The sequence below is a fragment of the Phoenix dactylifera genome, chromosome 2, assembly GCF_051530095.1.
Source record: "Phoenix dactylifera cultivar Ajwa chromosome 2, Ajwa_hap1_PhDact_Kaust_v1.1, whole genome shotgun sequence".
Taxonomy (NCBI): Eukaryota; Viridiplantae; Streptophyta; class Magnoliopsida; order Arecales; family Arecaceae; genus Phoenix; species Phoenix dactylifera.
The window spans coordinates 40,806,049-40,829,506 of NC_143191.1; the positions used below are offsets into that span (position 1 = coordinate 40,806,049).

The 23,458-nt window shown below is 39.0% G+C and overlaps 1 protein-coding gene across 13 annotated transcripts; it reads right to left on the minus strand.

The window, feature by feature from the left end:
• Window positions 1-228: 228 nt before the first annotated feature.
• On the minus strand, window positions 229-22,658 carry LOC103712844 (uncharacterized). Of its 13 annotated transcripts, none has more exons than XM_089929013.1 (11): window positions 22,576-22,658; window positions 22,243-22,521; window positions 20,937-20,980; window positions 19,737-19,836; window positions 18,998-19,127; window positions 15,876-16,477; window positions 4,243-4,621; window positions 3,343-3,652; window positions 2,766-2,927; window positions 1,715-2,218; window positions 229-1,093 (listed from the first exon to the last, which is right to left on the minus strand). In XM_089929013.1, exons 2-11 carry the CDS (start codon window positions 22,298-22,300, stop codon window positions 794-796), a joined length of 2,589 nt encoding a protein of 862 aa, XP_089785139.1. In that variant the 5' UTR covers window positions 22,301-22,521; window positions 22,576-22,658; the 3' UTR covers window positions 229-793. The 13 variants fall into 13 exon arrangements, with proteins under 13 accessions (XP_089785139.1, XP_089785140.1, XP_089785138.1 ...); XM_089929014.1 differs by having other exon boundaries at window positions 4,243-4,618; window positions 22,576-22,655; XM_089929012.1 differs by having other exon boundaries at window positions 229-1,096; window positions 4,243-4,618; window positions 22,576-22,655.
• Window positions 22,659-23,458: the final 800 nt, after the last annotated feature.

The following is a 23,458-nucleotide window of genomic DNA, read 5'->3' on the forward strand; positions in this document are numbered from 1 at the left end:
ACATGCATATGCATGGCACAAGGTGCAATATCCTTGCAAGGTTGCCATGTGGGAGATAATTCCATAAGTAAAAGAAAATAAAACTGAGGACAGGAGCCATTTGTCCCCCAACAGAACCCAATGATTGGTAAGAAAAAAAGTTCTATATTGCTCTTGAGCACAGAAAAATAAAGGGTGGTGGATTCTGCAGAGATATTCAACCATAGTTATTTTAATTGCAAGAGAGAGGAAACAGAAAGGGATGTGCTGCTGCTTCTATTACGCCAGATACAACAGTTGCAATACATCCTCATATACTATCAAAATTCACTTTACAGTCAAGGCAGTGAAAAGAATGAAAAACCCACTAACTTAAAATCTTACCTTTCCCATTACTATAACCTCATCTGAAGGGATGGATACAAGAAAAGAAAATCACGCCTTTCACCACTGAATAATTTAAAAAGATCAAGGGAGAGAAGGGCAACTGATAAAGAACGAGCAGCAAACAAGCAAAGAAAAGGAACCTGCACAGACCTCTCTACTAGCTTAAAAATGGTCAGTATCAGTCACAGGTGAACCTCCACAATTAATCTCAAACTCTCAAAGCAAACTGGAATCCTGAAGCCTTCCCTGCAGCTTGCCCATCCTGTAGATATATCTATATATTTACACTCTTTGATCAGGCTGCACTATGACACAATTGTGAAAATGTTCTGCCTGAAACCAACAGTAGCCTCCAAACTTCACAGGATCAGAATATCTACTTTGCTTTTTAAGAGGCTACCGTTAACAAGGATTTGATTTCCCCTCTTCAATAAGTATTAGTCCAATTGATCTGTGCTCGTTGTGGCTGTTGATAAACACCAGAAGGTGGGCCCACCATCTCAACAGCACCAGCCACAGTCTGGGACTGCTGGAGTAGTGGATGAACAGCGGCTGCAGCGACAGTTGGGGTGGGGTGGTAAAGTCCACTAAAGGCACCATGGCCAGCTTGTGTGGGTGCGAATGTCATATGTGGTCCCTGTGAAGGAAAGCTGTAGAATGAACTGGCTTGAAGACTGGAAATGTCTCGCCCAGCAGCTGCAGGAATCCAGACAGCTGAACCTTCGGTCTGCTGGACAGCAAATAATCAAATATAACTAATAGAAATAGATCATAAATCTAGGATGACCAAACATTGGAAAATAGCAATCACAGCATCGTAACCAGACATGCTTCTCATATGTAAAGTGAGGAACATATTGACAACACAACAAGTTCAATATCAAAAAAAAATAATTAAATAATGAGTCATATTGGTGGTATTCATATCAATTCTGTAAACAATATAAGGAAACCAATTCTTATCCCAGTTTGGTCCTGGTCGGTACAATAGCGGATGGGCTGGGACAAACCAAGACAATCATTAATAGCATGAATGAAAGGGGGGAAAGATTTTTTTAAAAAAAAATGTTGTATTGTCCAGGTGTCAGGCTGCAACCACCCCTGTCCATCGTGACTGGCACCAACCAGCACAGTTGAAACATCCTACGAGTGAACTGTGGTGGCATCCCAGGTACCATTTTTATCTGAGCACTATGGTTCCAGTGGACATGCCAGGATGCACCAGAAAGTGAATCAGATTTTTAAGGTTTTTGATCATCTAAAATAACAGCTATACAATGGTGTTTTTGCATCAAAAGAGTGAAGAAAGTGCCAAACATGAAGTTCGAGTAAAAGGAAAGAAAGGTACCTGCTGCCCAGGCATATACACATTATTTTCCTTGAACTGAGATCCCGTGAGATCCTCATTGCCAGTTGAGTTGCCACTGCCCACAGCAGGATTAGGAGTGTAGCCAGCAGGACTCGAGCTATATGTTCCATAGCCAGTCGGCATCCCAACAAGGGCTGAATTACCGGCGTTGGTACCAGGCTTGTATTGAGAAAGAGAGTACTTGACAGGGGTGGCAGCTGCTGCAGCACCAGGAGGAGGATATACACTGCCTGTTGGAGGTTGCTGAGGGAAAGCAGCATTGCTTAGAAAATGGTGAACGGCAGGGGGTGGTACATAGTACGGGGAGAAATATTGACTATACGGAATATAGTTGGGGGGATAATGTGATATATGTACACCAGCAGGCTGCCGGAAAATGGGAACTGGTTGCTGGGGAACGGCAACAGAACTCGGCATAACCCCAGCAGTTTGAGTAGCAAGAGAAGTAGACCCAGCTGTTGATAAGACCACAGAGTTCCCACTCTGGAGTCGCAATATATATTAATGTAAGTATTCTATTTAGAACACAAGTATATGAAGCACATAAAATAAGAAATTTCATCCAGAAGGTAAACAGAAAATGGTGAAAATGTTGCTAGTATGTAATTAAAAAATAATCACAGAGCACAAAAGAAAGGCAGCATCTCAAAATAAAACAAAATACTATCAATTTCTTCAAATTCAAAACTCTATAAGTTGGCCCCTTTTTTCAGGTTTAATTTCAAAGCAAGATTGAAGGCCTTAATTGAGTGCCTTTGGTAGAAAACAAAATTTCACTTAAAAACTTAAAAATCAATCTAATAGTTAATCTTATGATACAATAAGCTAAAAAATTTAGCAGGATCCAAGCAAACATATATTTCAAATTGAAAAAAAAAGGAAGGAGGTAAAGCAGTCCTAAAATCAGTCCCAAATAGATGGGTAAAATATTCTAGTTATGATTAAACAAGATCATGACAGCATGTGAAAGAAGAATGTTTTGATTATTCCATTAAACAAGCAGCTCAACAAAGCAGAGTTTGATGTGAACCTCTTGAGGAGCCTGGCCAGTCTGAGCAGGTAGGACTGCAATATTGCCATTATACTTAGCAGCACCAGGTGCAAGAAAAGGAGAGAAGCGGCCCTCAGCATCAGCAGTAGGTCGATAAAATTGGGTATAGTAGCTCGAGGATGGATCGAAAGGTTGCTGGACCTAAACAAAAGAATATTAGTTTTTCATATTCCTAGAATGAACTCCAAATACAATACAATACAATTGGAATACCCATCCCAGTTCCTATCCGGGCTGATTTATAATAAAATTAATTGGTCCAGAAACAGAGCTAACAATAATGAATGGAACAGCTTGAAGAGAAAATAGTAGACAAGATGCTATAGATGCCCCCATTTCTGGAATTTTTGTTTGCAGACACATCCTATGGTCACTACCCAATATTACTTTACAGCAGCAACTATGCTATGGAGCAATGACCATCAAAGTAACAGATTACACGTTGTACAAATTACATGTTGTTATAACATAAAATACAGCAGTCACTTGAGCTACAATCCAATGAATAATTTTAAACTTAAAATAAGCATAATAGTCCTGAAAGTAGAAAACATACCACAAAGCTTGGGAGGTGAGTGGTATCACGTGCCTGAGACTCAGAGCTTTCAAATGGTACTAGTTGGCTGCCAAGCATTTGTGGTACCAACCCAAATGCTGAATAACTTGGTGCAGTATGAACAACTGAGTACTGAGGACCTTCTGGAGCCAAAGCAGCAGTTTCTTTGGATTGATCATATTCTGGTGCTGCAGGGACACTGGAAGGAATGTCAGCTTCCCTACATGAAAAATTTTCTGGCATCTGAATTGGTGACTGGGGATGATCTGGATAGTCGACTTCTTGAGAAGTTGGGGATGCATCACAACTGCTGCGCTCACAAGAGGGAAAAGAAACAAATAAGAAAACCTAACAAGAAAAGAAAAATGAACTTATCCATCATTTTCTTAAAAAAAATAAGTACATTATATGAATGTACAGTATCTTGATGATAAAACAGTGCACATCAACAAAAGTTCAGAATTCATAGTTTTTTATGAGAATATCAACTCACCCATCAGAGAGAGAGAGAGAGAGAGAAAGTAGCTTTATGGGACAGAATTTATAAACTGACCAATATAGATCAGATTTGACTGTATAGAAGCATCTTACAATAAATTGAATGCGATCATGCAAAGTATCTTGGCTAACAGACAGAACACTGCAGAGATAGAAAAGGTCAAGGCTGACAGACCGTACATCACAGTGACTTTTGTCTCTGCCGCAACATGGAAATATATATATATAGCACCAGTATGCAGTATTAAACAACAATTTAAATGAGGCAAACAGATATTTAAAACATTTTTTGGAAGCATCGGCTTTGAAAAATTTGATAAGTAGGCAAGTATATATGGGTATGATTAGAACTGCATTAATGTAATGAACTTAATGAAAAAAATTTCAACTGATGTATCTAACCTTGAAGAAGGATCCTCAATGTTTTCCTTAATCTCTTGAGATGACTCGAGTGGTGGTGCAGTGCTCTTATCACTTGCAGGACCGTTAGCAGAACCCATGCTGAGGTTAAAACTGGATTCAAAGCTTCCAAAACTCAACCCATGCCTCTCAGACTCTGGAACTTGAAGATGGTTTGGAATGATGACATGTTGTCTGTCCAATAACTGCAGTTCATCTAGCTTCTTTTCCAGCTTTAAAGCAGTATCTTCTGATAACACCGGCAGTGACTCAGAAACAGCTTCCACCACAGTAGATACATCAGAAGTACCAGGTGTTCCGGATGCTTGAGCAGAATTTCTGTGTGTTGATTTTGGTTTCCACTCTTTATTAGCAACAACTGCTGAATGAAAAATGTGCATTATCAAGCAATCTTTGATAACCACCACACTTGACAAATTATAACATAGAGCTTAAACATTTAAATTGCATATACTAAATGCATGCAGAAATGATCTATCGACAAAGCAATGACATATCACTATGCACTAACAAATGATGGAAGCATATGCCAGAATCAACTAGATAGTTGCATTTGATGAATCTTTCTCGGAATTGTTGTTTAAAAGTATAAAAAATTGCTCAATCCACTGACAGAGCTCTTAACTTGAAGTTTGCTCTTTAGCTGACCCGATTTGCATAAGGAAAAGGCTTCAAAATGATTATTACAGTCAGATGAAATCCACAGGTCTAACTAAAAGACAGTGATACATAAAATAAAATACGTAGACAAACTATTTGAGGTGTTGTAAAGCATCAGGTTGTCCATACTGACCAAGTTGATGGGCGTGAACAATTTGCAAAGGATCAAAACCTTTAAAAATTCCTGAGGTGGTCAAGGTTTGTGTTATTTGAATTAATGATTCATTTTAATTTCCAACTAACATCCTTTGTAAATTCTTTTAATGGTTATGAAACGGTGTTGCAAGTTCAATTGATTTATATGACTCCAATTACTAAATGATAGTAGTCCAATAAAGCCTTGCTACAATGCTTTGCTCTTCATGGCGAAAAGAGGTGACACACCTTTGGCACCCCTTATTATTAGAGAAGCAGGTATTGCCTAGACCGGCTAATAAATTCCAAACCAACCCACTAATAACCAAGTAAGCTAAGGCATTTCAGTTGGAATATCGACTTCAAGTATAAGTGCCTTTAAGGTATCAAGTATTATGCTCCTGGCACATCACTATGCCAATACCAAGTACAAAAAGGCACAGAAAAACTACTACATAATAGAAAGGTATGCAACTGGTACGCTGAGATGCACCTTAAATTTATTTCCCAACAGGCCCGTTTTTAATTCCCAAAAAATCAAGCATATGATATTACTGAATGACATGGCACCACACACACCAATAGAATCAATATCATAAGCATCAAATGTCACAAATACAAGCTCTGACTCGTGTCATCTCATTTCTGAGGTCATAATATCAATTCTATTTAAAGAGACTATGCCTTGAAAAATAAAATATCCCATTATCATAGAATGATGGTGCTAGGCACCCAAAAGATGGATGCACAAGGAGAACAGACTTGAAACATCATTAACCACACATACAAGTGAAATCATCATATGAAGAAGCATAAATTAGTGTACAATGGAACAGTTCTTAGGGTTCTGTAAATTGGATGTTTTTAGATTATCATTATTTGATGTACATGTTTTCTTGAAGACTGTGACATCACAATTCTGCCCATTCTGTTTATTTCCTAAGAAATTGCTCTGCATTTCCCTTTTACTAAACCATCAAAGGTGCATCCATTAACCTTTTTTATCTTAAATACAAACAAAGCAGGAAAGCATATTTCTAATCACTCCCTAAAACTCCAATGAAAATTTTTCCTGATCGAACACTGTCCATTTTCCTATGTCTATCAAGAAGATGCAGCGACCATGCAGGAACACCAATCTCAAAGGCCTACAACCTAACTAGCATCTCACCAGATCTATCCATTGCACTCCTTCTTTACAAAACCAATCATCCCCTTCGCCCTGTCAACTTGAGCATCGCTTGACTCGCAAAAGCTGATGCACCATCTGCAACTTCGTCTCGAGTCAAGTTGCTTGGACAAGGGCCATCTGCCTAAACCCAACAATGAGAGTAGGTCAAGAAACTCAGACATCATGGCAGGGCGAAGTACATATCAAGTCCTTTGTTGGAATTGACAATTGATCCAACCTAACCCAAACAATTGCCACCCCTCAAAACCATCTCTAATTCCATAATTGTAGAAAAAACACATTTATGCGCATGTACTTGCACATGCACACCTATGAAGTTCCCTTTGTTTGCTCATATTTTTATATCAGAAAATGGAATCCTCAGGTTTTCCAAAGATGACTTGATATCAAATAAGTGAATGACGAGGTTCCAAGATTATTTTTTTCAGGTCGTCAAGACTAACAAAGCACTTTTACTAAAAGTCGTGTGGTTCAATATTGCTTGGAGACATCAATTGCAGAGCACCATGACAGACTAAAAAATTTTTGAAGCATCGACAACAAGAATGTCAAAGTCATTAAGTGTCGAATTTTATCCAAGAAGAAAACAAGAAAGGATGACACATGTCTATTGTTAACTGCACCCAAAGATATCGTTCATATGAAATCTTGAAGCAGATGAAAGTGCCAAAAGACAGACTTTGGTACATATCCATCTCTAAGCACCAGTCAACAAAGCCACAGCTAATTGATAAGCTAAATAGACAACCAATCTCAACTTAACAAAAAATCATGATGCACTGATGCATTTTTCCATCATTTTAAGTCCATATACCAATGTTGATCATGTCAGGAGTCTTCAGGTATGGGATCATATATGAGGTTTCTTATTTCCAAGAGTTTTCCAAGGCTTAAGTCTTAATCACTATACATTTAAATCAATTTGAATCTTAGTGAAGAGAAAATTGGAACCCATTAGTATAATTCAACCAAAGTTCGCCATACCGGAACCGGTAGACGTACCGGTCGCCTACCGAACCGGTACGGAACCGATTCAGACCGGTTTGAACTAGTACCAAACCGGTGAACAAAAGGGCGCGGAGGGGGGGGGGGGGTAAACGTTCGTGGGCGCGCACGCCTGCGTTAGATGCCACAGAGTGGCTTAAATGCCACCTTGTGGCGTTAAAGGCCCGTGTGGAGACCCCACACGGGCGCGCGGGATGTGATTCCCGGCTCGTGCCCCCGCGGGCGCACTGCCCCGCGCGCTATGCGAACCGATCCGGTTCGCCCGATACCGGGCTTGTACTAGTGCAAACCTATCCGGTTCGCATCGGTTCAGCTGATTTATCGCTCGGTTCCGGGCCGGAACCGTTTTCCACAGGCAAACCGAACCGGTCCGATATGCTCTGAATCGGCCGGCACGGGCCGGTTCAGCAGACCATGATTTCAACGTCATCAAATATACACAAATTAAGGCAACTCAATCAGATATGACACTGGAGATGTTATTCATTCTAGATTATAGGGTAAAATAAAAAGAAACTCTAATTCTTCTATAATATTTATTATTCGAAGAGGCTTTTTGAATATCCTGCATCATAGACAACTAAATGAAAAATACAATATCACAAACTCACAGTCTTTGTCATTTTATGCAAATCCCTCTTCTACCCAAAATTAACTTGCCCATGAAATGAGGATCAATTAATAAATCAAAAATGGATGTTGGGTTGCAAGCCAATTTAAAATTTTCCAAATTTATGGCTGGCTGAATATTCATACACAAGACCGACTCTCTATAGATGGGATAGTAATTGTTGGTTTCATTTGAAACATACAAGCTTGCCTAGTTCCTCTTAAATAAGTTTTTATTGGTGTTCCATCCATATGGGCAATATAGTAGCGACGTAAAAACAGATGATATTTTTAAATGAGTTTTTTGCATTTTGTATCCAATATTCAATATCAAGCGTAAAGCCTCCCCGTATCGTTGTTTACAAATCAACCTAGATAACTTTTAACTATTTTGAAGTGAACACCTTGGGTTAAGTTTACTCTTAAGGGATTAGATTAGGGCATTTGTTTAAGCATTTTGGTGGGACCATTTTAATTTATGGGACAAAATTGACCCGCTGAATGAGTTCTTTGCATTTTTGCACCCAATATTTTGTCAATATTACATGTAAAGCCTCCCCTTATCCCTATATACAAATTGACCCAGATAACTTTTATCAATTTTGTAGTGAGCCTTGGATTAAGTTTACTCTAATAGGTTAGATTACGAGGTGGCATAAGCATTCGGGTGGGACCATTTTAATTTATGGGACAAAATTACCCCTATCCCTTTTTTCTTCTCCCGGCATTTTCTCCTACACCCTTCTTATTTCTCAAAACCATGGCATCTCCTGTTCCAGTCCAAGCCCTTCAAGAACCGCTTCTTAATCAATTCGACGCCATTGCCCCCAACCAAGGTTCACTGTCGCGGTACCAGACCCCATACCGGTGCCACACTAGCACAATATCGATACGGTACGGTACAGAATTTTTTTGGCATATCGAGCGTCAGTAGGTACACCATCCATAAAGGATATCGATACAATACACCCTGTACCGCCCGATTCGGGATGGTACAGTGTACTATGCCTTCAACTAAAGTCCGCTGAACTGGTACCGAGATCCGTACCGATCGGCGAATGGGTCGGTACGGTACCGGTTCAGTATCATACAGACACACGGTTCGCTTGGGCGTGCTAGTTCTATATTGGCAACCAGTACGCCCAATATTTTTTTGGAGTTTTTCAAGTTGATTTAATTAGTAATCAATCTTTTGAACTTTTTTTAATAATTTTAAGTCTAATTTAATATTTTTTAATATTTTTTGATGTTTCTACGATCTCGATTTAACCTAAATGATGCATCTTATTGTTTTAAAATGATACAAAATATAAAATGATTAGTGAGATGTTACATGCTATAAGAAGCAACATGAAATACCATCAAATCAAGTAGTGAGTTAAAAATATAAAATAATACAATCGATTACAGATATTTAAAGTACAACATACATACCGATATCTAAAATCGCGCCGAGTGACGATCCCTCTCATAGATATCCGGATCATTAGCATAGTCAGGAAGCACATCAGCCCACCGCTCTATTCATCCCATTGCATATTCATCCCATAAGGAACACGCTCCGGATTATAAATACTCTCGAATCTCTTGCTGAATCTCTAACTTAAAAAAAATGTCCTCTGGCTATTAAATTGAAACGGCTGTGAAGTGGCCCATCTGAATAAGCCGGCAGCAAAATTCGATCCGTAAGATGCTCCAGGATGCATAGGATAGTAGCCACCAGAAGATGCCTCAAACGCACCATATCCATATCCGTATCCGTATGAGTCGTAGGCTGCCTGTGGCTATGGGTAATAGAATCCAGTATACGACTCGGAGCCTGATACGTCTATAGATTTTGCTCCACATGCGAAGTCATTTGCCGCCGCATCATATCCTCCTGAATGACCTCAAAGAGCCCATCTCCTATATGCAATCGGATCCTCGCGGGCTCCACCAGATCGTGCACCGTGGTCCCTATCCTATGTAGAATGCATAAACTGGGACTCACCGATGAATTGAAGACCATCCTGTGGTTGTCTTATAAACGGTAATCTCATGTCCTCCACTCCCTCTATGGTCAGCAGATTCATGACCATCAGAATTATTGCTCCTGGTCTCCAAATCTGAGTGAACTGGCTCCTCCACTCTCCATTGGGGCTACAAGTGCCTTTTGTTTTTTTGGTGTGCTAGGCGGCTGCCTTCTTACCCTTCGTGCCACTCGCTACCTACTTATCCTTCATGCCACTCATTGTCCGCTTACCCTTTGTGCCACTCACTGTCTAGCTATGTTGGAAGGATGTATGTCGCTCCTTTGACCGAATCGGCCGAGTAGCATAATAGCCTCGTCTTAGCATCTCTCGATCATATCTCTGAGAGGATGTCTCGAACAAGAAGTCGTATGGTGATCGGCTCTCCTGTGGCTGTGGTTGTAGTTGATCAGCTGAAAGAATGCGTGAAATATTGCTCTCTGTCCATTGCCCTGCATCGATCCTAACCTCGTCGGCTATGAAACTAGCCGGTCGTGGAGGCGATCCTCGCTCATTAAGCTCCAGCTCCTGCTGCTGGCCCACAAGCCATATGATCATAGGATCATTCTCATCAACGAAAGCACTATAGACCTGATCTATGTACCTTTAACTCCACTTTCCTCTGCATGCATTTCAGTCTCAACCTCAGATTGTAGTGAACATATACAAGGTTGTTGAGGCGCATCTATATCAAATGGTTCCTCTACTTGCTGTTGATGAGGGCGAAGGTAGACTAGTTGCGCTCTCAGCCACTTGAGAAGACCGTCTAGAAAAGGATCCGAATAGCTAGCCGCTTAAAATTTTTCACGGACAAACCAAAATGAATCCACTATTAAGCTGCAAAAATATTAACAAAAATTACGTATAAGATAGTATCATATTAGTAATCATCTAACGCTAAATAAATGTTCTCCTAATATACAATATACCTAGATTCATACTTTTCTTATGACAGCTGCCGAGACTCCAAAGCTATTAGTACCCTCTCTAAATATTTTGGTCTGTAAAAAATAACCATATTGTAATATATTAATAATAGAAGATACCAGTTACCTTATACATGTCTCTTAAGTTAACTTATCTCTTCTAGATATAAGATCACGATTTCTGGATCAGGTTCCATCTTGTAAATCACATTATGCAGAACGGCCAGAAGTTCGTCATCCATATCAATTCTAGCAATGGTATATTGAAACCGAGGGTTCAGATAGTATGGTGCAGATAAGTTCATTATTATCTTAGTACAATTGTACAAGTACAGAAACAGTCTAATTTTTAATGTTCTTGCTTATCTGCTAGATGCAAGTCACTATTCATCTGGTAGTCCCAGCGTCGCTCAATGATGTCGATGTACTCCTGGACATACATCGAATCTACCTCCTTAATCTAAATCTTTGCCCTCTCCATCATGTGATACAAATAGCCCATCTGAGGGCACCTCTCGCTATCCACGACTCGAAACACTTCATACAATGGTCTAATAGCCTTCAGTATCGTCGTAGCTCGCTACCAGAATATCTGCCTCGTCATCAAGTCCTCAATAATGCTTTCTTCAGTGATGACCCTCGCATATCTACTTTTCTGCCACTCGAAACTGGCAAACATCTGACGTAGGGTTGCTTTCTTCTCAAGAATGCTATCAAGTGCAATATAGTTGGTAGCAAACCATGTAACTCCTGATCTCAAGATATCTTCCTTACATACTTCCTCATCCGTGAAAAGACCCATGCATGGTTATAAATATATCTAGTGATGATTTGGGATGTCTCCACTATCTACTGCACCCTATAAATTTTTGCAATGTCCATCAACATGAGATTGATACAATGTGCAGCACAGGATCTAAAAAATATATAGTCGCTGCTCCATCAAGATCTCTTCAGTGGCCTTATATTGTAGCCCATTATCAGTGATGACCTGCACGGCATTCTCCTCTTCTACTTGATCAATCACCTCCTCCAATTTGAGAATATACGTAGTGTCATGCACCTGATTAAAAACATTAATTGACTTATAAAAGAAAGTCTTCGTATCATAATATGTCAAGTTGATAATGGTCCGCCTGATAGAACTGGTCCAACCATCATACATCATCAGTCCATGTGGGCCACTTGCTCTTGTATGAGGCAATCCATTTTTCTAGCTCATTATTGTCAAGAAGCTCACCATAGATGCCCTTCAGGCCTAGAAGAGGCAACCTATATGCAGAAATGGTAGACCTATAGAACGTATTGTCTACCACATTCGTCGGAACATGGCTGAAGTATAACCAGGATCTAATAACTTGCGTCAACCCTCTGCTGCTTCGAATCTCTACTGAAAAAAACATATGGATCTAAATTAGGGATTGCTGCTCCTGGTGAAATCTCTTTAGATGATTGCTCCCAAAAGCCCCCAATATAGATGCAATATAGCCGCCGCCATTGCTGAAGAGCTCCTTGACTTAGGAGGTCCTCCTAAACTCTGCTCGCAAAATCGGAGCTCGATTCATAGTATGAGGGCCCAAATCAAACCTTATGCCTGGCCACCTCATCCGACAGTCACTGATCATTCATGCTCGTCTATATGGCAGCCTGAATTTGTGCCTCCTCGTCATCTAGAGCAGATATCTCCTCTGACTCTCCGGAGTGATAGAAAGATGGCTCTGCCGCTCGGTGATCCACCTCTATCTTCTTGAAAATTTTCACTTTTGGTACTCTAAAATCAGCAAAGTGCTTCTTCATCAGTTGCTAAACCTTCTGTGGATATTTTCAACACATAGATACGTCGAGATAACTATCAGCTAAGTGCTGCTTTAACCTAGTTATCCTTCCTCTCTTGAACTGTATTGCACCAGTTGCACTTCTAATGGTGCCAACCCAAGAGCATTTGCCCATGATTCTAACCAATATCATGCTCTAACTTCTTTTCTTGGCGGTTCCATTTCTGTAAGTTTATCAAGTACGTAGGTTTATCAATTATTTAAAAATAGCAAAATTTTATTATGATTATGATATTTTTTACCTCAAAAAATACATCTGATTTATCTAATACATAATACGAATACTTCATATTTTTTATTTATGTATATATTTTTAATAATTTTTAAATTTAAAAATATGTTTAAATATCATAAATTTAGAAAAATGTGATTTGTACTTCAGAAATGACTTCTGAATTATGTAATATGTACTACTATTTTTAATAATTTTTTATATTAATTATATATTTTTAATAATTTTTAAATATAAATATTTTAAAATTTTAATTTCAGCTCAGATCCATGTAGAACCCAACAATGAATGCTACATATATTTTTCTAAGCCCGTGGGTATGCATCAATGGCTACTTATTTCTCATTTTTTTTCAAATTTAGGCTTAAACTACTGTGCGCATGATCGCATCAAACCTTGAATGAGAACAACTTTTATTGACGAGTAGCTTGCATGCCTTTAAATATAATTATGATTTTACATTTTTTTGAATTTTAATTTTTAATTTTTTATTTTTTAATCTGAAAATATATTTTAAATTTTTAAAAAATATACATAATCTAAAAATTAAAAAATTTTATGTCACATGTAGATCATCAAAAGATCTACAACATATAATAAAATCAAATCCAAATAAAAAATTTTGGCATAATCTCCTCTTATTTTGCAAATTTTGAGCTATTTTTTTAAAAAATAAAAAAAAATGAGATAGGAGAGAGGAAGCACATCTTATTTAGGCTTGAATCTTTTTTCAATTGCATTGAATCGGTGTGATTTTGCAAATTGGGAGGAAGAAGGAGTCATTTAACCGTCTTACGACTAAACGAATTTTATGAAAAAAATATTAGAAAGGCCTCCACAACAATTCTTTTTTTTAAAAAAAAAGAGGGGGCCTTCCCAACACTTCTTTTTAACAAAAAAGGCAAAGGGGGAGAGAGCCCGGTTCTGAACCGGGTCGACTCGGTGCGAACCGAATGGTTGCCACCGAGTTCAAACGGAACCAGCCGATTCCGAACGGTTCCGACCAGTTCGGTCCGGTTCGGGCCTCTTCCGACCAGTTCCAGTCAGTTCTGAAACCGTTCTGGCCGATTCAAGGCCGAAACCAATTCTAATAGGCGAACCGACCCGGTTTTCCACCGGGTCGGCTCGATACAGGCTGAACCGGGCAGTTCGGTCCACTTCAGCCTACCTTGCACCCAACTCCCTCCCTCACCCTTGACCGTATCTTCTTCCCCTCTCCATCTCCTCTGCCATCACCGCCTCCATCACACTCACCATTGCCACACACACCTCGAGCTCCTCCACCATCAGCTTTGCATTGCTTCCCCAGCAATGACCACTCCACCATCGACACCCATGCTGCATGCTCTATAGTGTCGAGTTCCGCCCATGGTGACTCATAAACGCCTCCATCAATGCCACCAAGATTTTGATTTCTAAGACCTAACCCTCACCACTGCTCGCAACCCGTATCCGACAACTATCTCTGACACCTAGTCCATTGTCGACATCGACCAAAGCAACAATTAACCTTGCCCCTCCAAAACCACCGCAAACACCACCCTGGTCCAATGGGCTTTGTGACCCAAACAACCATAGCTAATCATGAGTCGGGCTTGGGCACTAAAAATATCAAATTTTACATAGGCCCAGCCCAAAGTCTGATTAAAAATGAATAGAATTTAGGCCCGAGGCCCAGCCCATGATCAGCTCTACAAACAACACATGCACCATTGACATCGGCAGATGATGGTCTAGCCAAGCCCAGCACCCAAGCACGAGGCTACAAGGCGACAACAAAAAGAAAGCCCACCATAAAGACAGAGGCTAGTGGATTTGACCCATGCACGGAGGGCTTCTTGAGGTTTTTGGCAATGTTCAAGAGGGTGGCATTGAAGTGGTGATAGTGTACAGCTTGCTCATGATAAACATGGAGTTAGGTTAGTCAAGAGAGGTGGCAATGAGCATGTTATGGGAGAGCTAGGGGCAGCAGATGGCGACACCGAGAGGTCCGATAAGGGGAAATTATCTGTATCGATTGTAGCCTGCAGTAGATGGCTCCAAATATATAATTGGATATGGCAAATGAGATGGTGGTGTGGAAGGAGATATGGAAGACACTGAGGGAGCAGGCAATAGACTGTCCAATCAAGGAACATGTCAGCTATGAGGTTGAGGAGGGGTGGTTCGTTCAGGGATGGCAAAGAGGTTCAGGAGCACGTTGAATGGAGAGAGAAGAGATGGAAGCAATTACTGGTTAATAATTCTACATCATCACATAGGTCAATCTCCCACTCTCTTTCCTGCCCTCATCATGGTTTTTATTTCCCTTTTATTGTCATATGATCAAAAGCCCAGTTCTCATGTATGTGGGTCAGAATTATAGGTGCCCACAAAAAACAGAAATGAATGAGAAGTAATGAGTTAGATTAATTAAAAATACATAAATAAGTATTACTGAATCCAATAACTATGCCCTAATGTGCAATTGTTGTATCAGAATTATAGCATGCATGGATGTACCCTGCCCACCTGTACTTGTAAAAATTAATTCGAAGTTATTAAGAATAAAAATCAAAGAATGTCAATTTTCAACAACTGCTTCTAAACTGACTCCTCGAATAATTATATAATGTTTGATATTAATAGTTTATATGACCTGGAAATCTAGAATTATAAAACAATTCAAGAATCCAGCTCCACAATATGCTTGGCAAGTTCATAAATAACATGTTGCTAGATATAACCCACAGCCAAGAAGATGTCAGCCCCCATCATATTAGACAATATGACAACAAACAGCGCTCAGTAGAAACACTACAAAAAAATTGAGCTCATCACTTACATGTTAGGATAACAAACAAACACATAGTTTATGCATGAAATGAAGGCTCATGGTTGCAAGATAGTATGATAAAAATTCACATAATTAACCAAACTTCGGTACTATCTAATGTGGAAAAATGTGAAAATTGATATAAACAAATGCAGAGATATGGCCGGACAAACAAGTCAGAGCCATGGATATAATACCTTTTTGGGAACCAGTTAGCTGCTGTGATCGGCTGCTGTAAGTAGATGATGGTCTGCTGCCTGCATGGCCAGATAGAGATGAAGATGCAGCATGTGATGTATCTGAGAGCTGGTTCACTTCAGATCCTTGTGATCTATTTTGCACCTCACCATGTACTGAATAATGACTAATTTCAGAAGAGCCTTTTCCATTTAGAGACAACAACTCAAGTCCAGATATATCACAAGGCACAGCCTTGTTCATCGTTTCAACAACAGTCCTTTGACTTCCAACCACACGTTTGATAGTGCCCACTTCACCTGAGTTACATGTATCAAGTGATGGCACTAGCACAGGGTCAGATGATGAGGCATATACCCCAGACACAGATACTGCCTTGGATGGTACAGACAGGCTTGAACCTGGTACAGAATGTCCAGATGCAGAACCACTTTTTACATCATCGGAGATCAATGAAGTCTTCCCCGACTTATTGTTTTCAGTAGCAGAACTTTCTTCCTTTGAAGCAAACTGACTGACACCAGATACTTGCGACAAACATCCCTGAGATGAAATAGGGTGATCCACATTGCTGGGACCATTGGCCAGGCCAGGTATAGAGCTGAAAAGTGTCAAGCACGAAAAAAATATACGGTGATGCCTACATACAGAATACACAAAAAAAAAACAAGCATCTTTTTCATCTTTAATTGAGCACTCAACAGAAAACGCAAGAAATCAAATGATCACAAGAATTAAAAAAAGGTAAAAAGTAAAGAACCCGATCTAAAAAAGATGATATCATGGTAATTAAGGCAGTGAAGCACTAAAATTATCACCATGGAAAAAGACCCTATACATACAATCCAAATTGCATATGTACAGTATTATCATTATGAATTATAACCAATTAAGAATACTTCTACAATCCATTTGGCATATACTAAAATCATGGTACTTAAGGCAGTGATGCACAAAACTCGTAAAGGGTTTTATGTCCCTTTTTCCCTATACGTCAACTAATGACTGATTTGGTTAATTGTCATTTATTTAGCTTTGATTATAGTCTCTATTTTTTTATTATTAAAGAAAAGAAGAGACATAAATTAATCATTCATCTAAATAATTTGAGATATAATAACAGTAAAACTAAAGTATGGTCATTGTTGAACAAATGGCAATTGATCAAATCAATAATTGGTTGAATAACAGCGACAATCTTGTCTTAATAATCTACAAGCAGCTGCCGTATGTATTTTTAGAAAAAAAAAAGGATCATTTTGGGATTGGGTTTGAAAAATAGGACCATCCCAATCCCTATTATAAACAGTGGAAAACAAACTTATACTATAGTGCATTTTGCATATGTGCAGTCCGATGAAATAATCATGAGTGAAACTTGTCCTTATATCCGTAGCACAAAGTTGGACTCACACCCTAACCATTTTCCAATAAGTGATAACATGTTGGCCAACCAATCCAGATTGATGCTGGAACCAAACACAAGCTAGTAATCTGCAGATGGCACATGCCTATCAAGAATTAGGAGAGAGAGTAAAGAGGAGTTTCAGGACTTTCCAGATCTCTCTCACACACACATAGTGTCCGCTCTCTATCACTCATTAAATGTGTGTGGGTCCTGCAGGTTATCAAATCCCATCACCGGTGTTAGTACTTTCAAGGTCTCTCTTCAATGCTTTCCTTTCTAAGTGGGAAACCAAAAATGTAATTATAGTGGCTTCACTGGTTTCGAGTCCGGCTTTAGCATGCCCATCCCGTCTCCTCTTATTATAATTATAATATATAATAAATAATATATAGAAATCTACGGAAATTATACTCGATGAAAGATAAATCCAAAATATACGAAAGAAGCCTGATTTACATTATTGAGAAATAATTAACTGATAGCAGTCACATGAAAAAACTGTTCATTGTCCAAAAAAAAAGGCCTTAAACTTTGTATCCAACAATCTTATCAAGATAAGATATAATAAGGCCTTAACTTTGTGTCAGAAAAATTTCTGCACTTATCATATATAAGCACCCCAAAGCAAGGTAGGATTCAAAAGTAACTCACAGATAGTTGACTACTTAACACAAAGCTTGTTAGATGGTTCTGACTCTGTTCTGATGATTAAGAAACTACAGAAGGTAAATAGCAAGTTAAGAATTGCGACAACATTTACATCAACTTATGGAGGCTTCAATTTGCAATGCATGATACCAATCTACTTGTAGCTTAACCATAGTAATGGTAATTTACTTCTCTTAAAAACAAAATCAAAAGAGAGTAAGGAAGCCAATGCCTGCTACTTCTAAAACCAGGAGACATGACAAATTCATATTGCCAAACCACCTACTTAAACATCAAAGAAGTTTGCAAAGACATGAGAATACTATACGCTTCCCACTTAGTGACAGTATCATGATTAATCAAGAACGACACAAACGGCTAAAAGCAACACGTATCTGCAACAGCAGCAAGTGATGGTATAGCATAGCATATATGTTAACTTATCATGCATAAGTAAAGTGTATCCATTGGCTGATATTAATTTTGTCAACATAAACAAAATCAACCAATCACATTCTAATATTAGAATCAAGATTCGCCGTACCAATACCGGTAGGCGTACCAGTCGCCTACCGTACCGATATGGTTCTGGTTCGTACCGAAACCGGCTGGTACGAACCGGCCAGCTCTTACCCGGCTCCAGAAGAAGAGAACGAGAAAGAGCGCGGAGAAGAGGGAAGACCTGTGGCCGCCATCAGAGAGCTACGGAGGGGCGGAGGAGGCCGAGAGAGGGCGGTGGAGCCCGCGGGGGCGTGGTGGAGAACACGGCCTCGGCCTCCACCGCCCCCTCCGGCCCGAGCATCCGGCGCCCCTCCGCGGCTCTCCGATGGCGGCCACAGGTCTCCTCCCTCTCTTCCCCGCGCTCTCTCTCCTTTTCGTCTTCTTCGTCTCGGGTACAAAACCGGCCCGTACCGGTTTCCACAGCTCTGCCGTACCGTTAGCTGGCCGAACCGATCCGAACCGGCCCGAACCGGCCGGTATGGGCCAGTTCGGCAAACCATGATTAGAATTATAGATTGTTATAGTGATAAAGTATGTGGCCAACTAACAACAGAAATCAGATACCTTGAAATGGAGATTAAAGATTTGTTCTCAGTATCTGGATTAGCAGATGAAGAAGATTTATTGCCAATGTCTGTGCCTTGATTTACTCCATTCTCCTTTCTAGAAGTAACATTCCTTCCCCCAACAATATCTGCAAGGAGGTAAGCAATATGTATGATTTATATCTAATAGAGAAAATGATAAAGAAGTAGTCTTGCACATAAAATTAGTTAACATATGCTATTTATAATGCCTAATGTACCTAAGCAAACACAATAATGCATGTGCTATAAAATGACACATCGCAGGGATGGTAATAACGTTTGCAAAGTACAATACAAGATAGAAAATTTAAGACAAATAAAATACACAACATGACATAGTTAACGCAATTAGAATAAAATTACAAGAGAGAGAGAGAGAGCATGATGTATAGTGCGAAAATTGAGCTCTCATTGACGATGAACAGAGACTTTCAGATCTAGTAAACAAGTTCGTGTTACTGGCAGTCTCAGATCATTCAGCTGAACAAGAATCAGAAGCATCCACATACATCCTAAATAGTAAAAGTTAAAACTTTGAAGTAACACCCATTTAGTGGACCCTACTCAGTACATCATAAAAAGCAAAACAAACAAACTGAAAAAATATCAATTAGTAAATTCAACAAAGCACAACCTACAAGAGCATGGAGTGTCACCAAGAGCCATCTGCATGGCCTGGTGAACTCAAGCTTCATATTATAGGTGTAGGCACATACCATCAGATGCATAGCGTGAAGAATAGTTTCCTCGACCACTCCTACCTCCTCGCCCCTGCACTCCCTGCCTCCACCTAGAATCAGCAGGGTCTCTGATGTTCTGCAAAGAATCACAAAGTAAAATGATTAAAATACAATTTCAAGCAAAGAATAAATCCAAATAGTTTGTAATTGGATATCTCACAACACCTTAGCCATGAGTATTAAAAATTACGACCAAATCAGCCATCAAATATAATCAAAGGGTCAAACAAGTTTATTTGAAAGAGTTGTAAAATGAAACAATAAATATACACTTAACAGATGAAGTCTGAAAATTAGAATTGCCCTATCTGTCCTCCAGAAAGTTGTACAACACAAGAAGTATGTATGTTTTTGCATACTAAAAATATAATTTTAGGATCAGTCAACAAAAGCTGACTACTAAAGATCATTTATTAAAAAGCTGATGTTTCTGCATACTCAACACTACATCATCAGGATCATTTTATTACAAATACTTTACAAAAATGCCAATTTTATCTGTTTATAATCCTAAGAGCAAGACATTATACAACTTCCTCTTGATGAGAGATCTCAACTTCAAAATCCTAGAATTTTAAGCCCATATTTGTATCACATCAAAATTTGGCATTGGAGTAGTTCATCATTAAAGATCAGTGCCATTGAGAAGAAGAATAGTGCTCAAAGCAAGACAATGGAAGAAAGCAGGAATAGCACAAAACAGACATAAGAGGCAAGGTCAGGTTTAAAGAATCAAACACTTAGTAATGGACCTGAGGATTTTTTTTCGTTTTGGAAAGAGAAACAAATTAAAATCGGATATCAGTTTGCAGTTTGTTTTTCATTTCATGATCCGGATTGATTTTGCTTAGGACACTATTCACACATGCACACATTTGAAAGAGAAATTCACATCTAGTTGCCTACAGAATTATTGCCATGGTATGAATAGTATAGAAAAATGGCATGCATATTCATAGAAATACAATGTTATATACAATGGCATTGACCTTGATAATCTTATTCTCTGAATTTAGAATGGATTTTAATTCCTTGAGTACAACCAAAAAAAAGGTGATACAAACAGAAATTGAAAACTTGTTCCATGAAAAATACTTACTCAGCAGTCCTAATGAGAATGAAAAGAAATTACAGAATTAAAATTAAATAAATGCAAGCAAAATAACAATGAAATACCTCTTTTCTCTTATCGCGCTTCCTCTTGACCTCGTGAAAGGTATCTGAAAAGGCATTGCACCCGTTACCACCTAATTATACCAGATTTTGAGTAGCATGCAGGCATAGACATACAAATGCACATGCATACGCACATGAATGCATGTACACATAAAGGCAGATGCACAAATATTTATACAAAAAATGCATACATATAACTATATATGTGTAAGGTGACAGCAAGAAAGCAAGAGAGAGAGAAAGGGGGGTGGGAGGGAGGGAAGGAGGGAATATAACACATGATTACCCACACGTGTACGCACAATAGTAAAAAGTCCCTTACAGTCAAGAACATTGACTGACCGTATTCAAAGAATAAAAGGCAAAAGGGTAGATTATGTGAATAAAATTAAGAACAGAATAAGAGGTGCATAGATCAAGATATGCCTATCCATCACCACTTAGGTAACTTCACCTATTCCAATATGACACTTTCATGACCTGAGTTGAATAGCAAATCTTAAAGAGATGAATCCCTAGACAATCTAAAATCTAATATATTTGATATAGCAATACTTTGTTCATCAACCAGTCGTGGGTAGCAGCAAGACTCCCTGAGAAAAGTACAAGCACTATCAAATCCACAATTTACCTAACTAGTCCAGCAACTTCAACCAGTTCAAATTCATGAAGAAAAACAGTATATAAAACAGCCAGCAGTATTCGATCACAGCCATCAAACCAATGGCATATGCATAACAAAGCTGCACTGTTCGTTCCATGGCACGAGAGTTAACAGATCTGCCATTGAAATCAGCTTACGCTAAGCATCTCTAAACAGCCATTGATGTTAACAGGATTGGCTCTTGCCTATATAAAAAGGTATAATAAACTAAACAAAGATGAAGATGGATAGCTGACGAACACTGCTCGATGACCCAAACTCCAAAAAGGTCTCGCTTTTCCTCCCAGACCACTAAGATCAGCCGCGATCCTATCAAGATCAGGACTTTCAGTATAAGCAGATAAAACCCTCGATAGACCAACAAAATATACGCACCAAAACCTCCAAATCTCGTTCTGGAAACCGAAAATAAACGATAAAAAACGTGTTAAAAAAAGTGAAAAGGCATCAATCTCCTACAACCCCAGAAACCCAACAGGGAATGCCTCGATTCACGTAATGACTGCCATCTCCTATCAAAACAACAGAAGCCTGCATCGAAATCGAACAGACCGACGATTCGAGCGAAGAAACAAAGAGCAGAGACCAAATAAACCTAGATAAAGGGGTTTGGGATTGGGGAAGTGGGAGAAGAGGGGGGACCTTGGAGGAGGAGCCTCTGGGCAGTCTCGTTGGGATCCATAGAGCAGTCTTTCAGCATTGCGTACACCTCCTCGTCGCTGTGGTTGCCTCTGTCGATCTCGATGGTTCTGGATCTCTTCCGACGTTCATGGATCGACCCATTCCGCTACATAGATGAACCTAGACGCGCCCTCATCTTAGGAGGGGAGAGAGGGCAGAGGGGACGGCGCGATGGGGGAGAAGAGGAGGTCTAGAGGAAACGGGAGGAAAAATGCACTTGTTGAAAAATAGGCATTCTCGCTTCTTTAGAGAACTTCCCCACCTCCATACACCCCCCCCACCACCCCCACATACCAAAACACCCAAAAATATGCTGTCCTCGCTTCTTCAATTTCATAAGCAAGAACAAAAAGAGGGGTGTTTTTGTTGGCATCATTGGGCCAGCAGAGGTGGGCGATACAATAAAAACTCGACATTAAAATCCATTGGTCATCAAAATAATACAATAAAAAACTACTATTATGTAAAAAAATAACAAAAATGTAATTACAAAAATTTTATGGTAACAAAAAAACAACATGCATACATGAATTTGCCCCCCCCCCCCCAACAAAAAAAAAAAAAAAACCGACTAAAATTAATTGATGGTGTTACAGCATAAAAATTTGAGTTTGTGTTCAATCTCTAAATTATATACTTTTAGAACAGTGGAGAAACGCAATATTTCTATATGTTCATTCTTTTTATATTAAATTTATTGATCATAGAAGCTAAAATTATTTTTTTCTCAAAAATATATACTAAAATTTATTCGATAGAAAAATTTATTTTACATCAAAGTATAATTATATGTGCAAGATGTGTTTAAAAAAATATTACATGTTTTCTTTTTTAAAAAAAATGTTACGCGACTCTTTCTGGAAAATTCTACAATTTGTGTGATCTAGTAAAATATATTATTGCAACTTTTAATTTTGTCAAATTTCTATTTAACTTGCATATCCCTTTTGAATAGTTTTACACACATTTCTTGCTATATGTTTATCCAATTTTACTCAATGATTTTTTATTGGATGGGTGTTATATAACCTTATAGAAAAAACAAACATAGTTTTCTCTTTGTAACTTCAGTATAACATCCAGCATCAAATACTATTTGTTAATGAAGCCCCTTCGTTTCTTTTTCTCACTGCAGGCAAGTGAAAATCCGTACAGAATGGCATTGTTACCTTGCCAA